This window comes from Eimeria tenella, genomic scaffold (assembly GCF_000499545.2).
Source record: "Eimeria tenella Houghton genomic scaffold, Eth_scaff719, whole genome shotgun sequence".
NCBI lineage: Eukaryota > Apicomplexa > Conoidasida > Eucoccidiorida > Eimeriidae > Eimeria > Eimeria tenella.
This window is the reverse complement of record NW_013546120.1, coordinates 1-5360: the sequence shown is the minus strand read 5'-3', so window position 1 is coordinate 5360 and position 5360 is coordinate 1. Positions and strand designations below refer to the sequence as shown.

The 5360-nt window shown below is 62.2% G+C and overlaps 1 protein-coding gene across 1 annotated transcript; it reads left to right on the top strand.

The window, feature by feature from the left end:
• Positions 1-115: 115 nt before the first annotated feature.
• ETH_00028020 (uncharacterized protein) lies at positions 116-5337 on the top strand (the record flags this gene model as incomplete). Its single annotated transcript, XM_013380899.1, has 1 exon — positions 116-5337. A coding segment is annotated over one exon (5222 nt), but the record flags the coding sequence as incomplete, so codon positions are not given.
• Between the last annotated feature and the right edge of the window lie 23 nt (positions 5338-5360).

The following is a 5360-nucleotide window of genomic DNA, read 5'->3' as shown; positions in this document are numbered from 1 at the left end:
CATCCGCAGCAACAGCAGCGACAGCAGCAGCAACAGCAGCAACAGCAGCAGCAGCAACAGCAGCAACAGCAACCGCGGCAGCAGCAGCAGCAGCAGCAGGAAGCAAACGTTGTTGATGGGCAACAGCAGCGCCGATGGAGAGCCAGAGGATGGCGAACTGTGTTCCACTGGGTCCTTGACACCTATCCCAGCAGCAGCTGCAGCAGAAGCAGCAGCAGCAGCAGCAGCAGGAGCAGCAGCAGCAGCAGCAACAGAAGTTGCCGTCGCTAGGGACGCAGCAGCAGCTGCTGCAGAAGTAGAAACTCCAGCGAGTGCTGAGAGCGCATCTGCGGCACCAAAACGACAGCTGGAAAGGCGAGAGGGGATTGCTGCAGCAGCTGCTGCAACGGAGCCGTTGCTTGTGTCTGCTTCTGCTTCTGGTCCACGGCAGCAGCAGCCGCAGCAGCAGCACCAGCAGCCGCCGCCGCAGCAGCAGCCGCAGCAGCAGGAGCATCAACAGCAGCAGAGCGGCCGCATGGCTTCTGTGCTAGAGCGCCTTCGGAAGAAGCTCCGGGACAAGCCGTCAGTAACATCACCACCTGCGCACCAAGAAGCACCAGCAGCAGCAGCAGCAGCAGCAACAGCAGCAGCAGCAGGAGAGGGGGAAGTACGCGCGCAGCTTACCTCAGGCACTAGTTCAGCAGCAGCGGTAGGGGCAGCGATGGCTGGTGCTGCTGCTAAGACGGCCAACGCACCAGATGCCGCAGCAGCAGCAACTTCCGCCGCTGCTGCTGCTGCTGCTGCTCTGGAAGACGCATCTGTGGGCTCGTCTTTGCTGCAGATGCTGCACCGCACTCCCCATTGGGCTCACGCTGCAGCAGCAGCGGCCTCAGAAGCTGTAGCTACAGCAACACCAACTGCAGCAGCAGGTAGCGGCCTTACCAGCAGCGGGGCGGATGCAAATGACCCCCTTGAGCCCCCCGGTCTAGTGCGTCAAACGCCCGAGAGCAGCAGCAGCAGCAGCAGCAGCAGCAGCAGCAAAAGCGGAGGCACCCGACTGAGCTTCCGGCTGCACAAAAGTCCTGCTGCTGCCTTCCACATCCGCCGCTGCAAAGCGCTGCTGATGGAGCAGCTCGAAGAAGGAGAAGAGCTGGTGCTGCCGCCTGAGTGGCAGCAGCAGCTGCAGGCAGCACACACGCCGCAGCATGCTGCTGTTGCGGCTGCCAGACAGCAGCAGCTGCAGCACCAGCAGCAGCACCAGCAGCAGCACCAGCAGCAACACCAGCAGCAGCACCAGCAGCAACACCAGCAACAGCACCCGCAGCAACACCAGCAGCACCACCACCAACAGCACCAGCAGCAGCACCAGCAACACCACCCGCAGCAGCACCCGCAGCAGCACCAGCATCAGCACCAACAGCAGCACCAGCAGCAGTACCAGCAGCAGCACCAGCAACAACACGCGCAGCAGCACGCGCAGCAGCACGCGCAGCAGCACCAGCAGCAGCACCCACAGCAGCATTCGCAGCGGCACCAGCAGCAACAGTTGTCCTCTCGCAGCCCACCGGCTAACTGGGGGTCAGAAGCTGCTGCTTCGCAGCAGCGCTTGTGGCAGCAGGCGCTGCAGCAGCAACCGCTGCAGCAGCAGCCACTGCAGCAGCAACCTCTGCAGCAGCAGCCCCTGCAGCAGCAGCCCCTGCAGCAGCAGCACCACCACCAGCAGCAGCACCAGCAGCACCAGCAGGACCAGCAGCAGCAACCGCACCAACGGCAGTTGCAGCAACAGCAAATGCGCCAACAGCACCCGCAGCAGCGCCAACAGCACCAGCTGCAGCAGCAGCCACAGCAGCCGCACTACCAGCAGGCACAGCAGCGGCACTCACAGGGGCAGCAGCAACACCTGCAGCAGCAGCTACTGCAGCAGCAGCAGCAACAACAGCAGCAAAAGGTGCATTCATGGCAGCAGCGAGAACAATCCATTGGCCAGCTCTTCCTTGAGGTCCCTCCCCCTCCAGGCCTCCAGCAGCTGCAGCAGCAGCGATTGCTGCTGCCACACACTGCAGCAGCAGCAGCAGACACCCCACAGCTCCCCTCAGCTCCTGCTGGTGCTCCTCCTGCAGCAACTACTGCTGCTTCTTCTTCACCTGCTGCGCTGCTTTCATCTTCTTGGTATCGAAGACCTGCACAGCAGCAGCAGCAGGCGCTGCTGCCGAATCCCCTGCCGCAGCAGCAACTTCAGCTTCAGCAGCACCAGCAGCCAAAGCAGCAGCAGCGGAACCAGCAGGTGCAGCAGCAGCTGCAGCAGCAGCAGCAGCTGCAGCGACAGCAGCAACAGCTACAGCAGCAGCAGCTGCAGCAACAGCAGCTGCAACAGCAGCTGCAGCAGCAGCTGCTGCAGCAGCAGCAGCTGCAGTCGCAACAGCAGCAATACGATGAACGCAGCGGCAGGCTGCAGCAAGCCCCAAGACCTCCCTGGAGATCATTGCAGCTGCCCTTGCCGCCGAATCAACTGCTTGACCAACAAAGAGCAGCAGCAGCAGTAGCAGCAGCAGCAGCAGCAGCTGCTGCTGCTGCTAGCGTTGCAAGGGAACACAGCAGTTCGTCACTTTTCCCAGTGCCGCCGCCGCCGCCTGCTGCGCTCTCAGCAGCAGCAGCCCCGCAGTTTGCTGCCTTTCGAAGCAGTGTGGGGTCAGAGCATCAGCAGCAGCTGCAGCAGCAGCTGCAGCCGAACAGGCAGCAGCTGCAGCCTGGCAAGCAGCAGCCGGATCTCGGGCCGCTGCTGGAGAAAGGCCGTGCGCTGCTGCTGCAGCTTGCTGCAGATGCGGGAGCTGAGGGTGAAGCTTTCCTTAAAGACTTTTGCCGGTTCTGGGGAAGCAAGAGCAGCAGCAGCAGCAGCAACAAAGACAGCAGCAGCAGCAGCAACAACGGCGACTGCCGCGTCCCCTCTGCTGCTCAGTCGAAGCAGCTGCGCGGCAGAGACGCTGGCAACCAGAGTTTGTATAGCAGCAGCAGCAGGCACAGCAGCGGCAGCAGTAGGCACAGCAGCAGCAACAGCAGCGCAGACAGCAGCAGCAGCAGCACACGCAGCAGCAGCAGCAGCACAGCCGGCTCCAGATCCAGACGTAGAGGCAGCAGCAGGCGGCACAGCAGCAAGTGGGTACCTGCACGCTTCGCCAGGCACGGCCGCAGCAGCAGGAAGCACAGCCTCTCAAAGAAAAGAAGCAGCAGCAGCAGCAGCAGCAGCAGCAAAATCCACCACGATAAACGCGTAGGAGCCGACAAGGGCCGACGCGCCAGCTTTGCTTCTCGTCGAAAGCATCGACGCGGCAGCAGGGCCAGCAGCAGCAGCAAGAGGAGGAGCAGCAGTAGCAGCAGCAGCAGGAAACACCGCATCAGCAGCAGCAGCAGCAGACACGGCAAACGACGTTCCTCCCGTTCCAAGGATCGACGCCGACGCAGCTTGCGAGAACGCCGTAAGGAGCTCCGACAGCAGCAACACAAGCAACAGCAGCAGCAGCAGCAGCAGCAGCAGCCGCTTTCCAAGCTACCGAGGAGACATAAGGATTTGCTGTCGTATCCGCAGCAGCATCAGCAGGCGGTTCAGCATCAGCAGCGCCAACTGCTGCTGCAGCAGCTGCTGCCGCGGCCACTCCCAAGAGCTGCAGGGCCCTGGTCTTCCCCTGGAGCAGCAGCACAGCTGTTTACAACTTTGCCAGAAGCAGCAGCAGCAGATTCTTCGCCCACTGCAGCAGCAGCAGCAGCTGCTGCTGCTGCTGCGGCTGCACGAGGCTCGCCGATCAGCTTCGGCCCCACAGGTGCCCAATGGAGCTCTCACGCTGCGCGGAGGGCCTCTGAGCAGCAGCAAAACGCCAGCAGCAGCAGCAGCAGCAGCAGCAGCAGCATTCGAAACGAACTGAAAAGAGGGAAGAGACACAAGAGGTCCTCTAAAAGCCGGAGTGTCTCTCGAGCTGCTGACAAGAGGAGGAAGCTGCAGCACTATAGGAAGCCGAAGCAGCGGAGACAGTCGCGCCGACGGCTCCGCAGCAGCAACAGCAGCAGGAGCAGCAGCAGCAGCAGCGAGGAACACAGCGCCCGCAGATACAGCAAGAGAACAGCCAAACGGCCCCTGAATGGCGAGGCCTCTCGGCGGCTCATGAGACACAGCAGCAGCAACTCTGGCAGTAGGCTTTCCAAAAGCAGCAGCAGCAGAAGCAGCAGCAGCAGCAGCAGCAGCCGAAGCAGCAGCAGCAGCAGCAGCAGCAACAGCAGGTCCCCTCGTCCCCTTGCTGCGTCGCAAATGAAGCAGGTCTTTGACCGCCGCAGCTCTATCTCAAGCAGCCGCAGCAGCGCCACCAGCAGCAGCAAGAGCCCCATGCTCAGCAGCAGCAGCAGCAACGCTTTAGATAGGTATAGCAGGGCGCGGGGGCTTGAGCAGCTGCAGCAGCAAAGGCTTCGGCAACTTCTGCAGCTCCGACGCCAGCAGCAGCAGCAGCAAGAGAGGGAGCAGCAAGAACGGCAGAGAGAGCCGAAGCAACAGCAGCAGCAGCAGCAGCAGCAACACCACCACCACCTGACCGTGGAATACCAGCAGCCAGCTGCTGCTCTGCAGCAGCTTGCAGCCCCAGAGCTGCTTCTGCAGCAAAGCCAGCCGCATCTTCACCTGCAGCAGCTGCAGCGGCAGAATGGAGGCATTCAGCAGCTGCGGCAGCAACATCAGCTGCAGCAGCAGCTGCAGCAGCAGCAGCAGCTCCAGCAGCAGCAGCAGCTCCAGCAACAGCAACAGCTCCAGCAGCAGCAGCTCCAGCAACAGCAGCAGCAGCAGCAGCAGCAGCAGCTGCAGCATTTGGTTGAACGGATGGGGAGGCTTCGGAGGGAGAAAATTCGGCAGAGGTGGCAGCAGCGCACTGGCAGGTCATATGAGGACTCTGCCGCAGCTACAGTAGCAGCAGCTGCTGCTGCACCTGTTGCTGCTGCTGCTGCTGCTCCGCCGGGTGCTTCCCAGCCCCCAACAGCAGCAAGAATGACACCTGCTGCTGCTGCTGCTCTTGCTGCTCGCCCTGCTGCTGCCAGTGCTGCTGGCTGCCCTGTGGGGCCCCGAGGAAGCAGCCCAGAAGCAGGAATTAAGGAGGAGACACAAGCTTTTGACACTACTGCTGCTGCTGCTGCTGCTGCAGGCGCTGCAGCGCTTCCAGTGTGCCCCGTGCCAGCTGCGGCTGCTGCGTGTGATGCTGCTGCTGCAGCAGCAGCAGCAGCAGCAGATACCGTCACTGAAGTGGATGAGATGCTGGCTTACTTTGATGCCTTGCAAAGAGCAGGCCTCATTCCAGGAGCTCAAGAGCCCATCATAGACCAGCCGCAGCAGCAGCAGCAGCAGCAGCAGC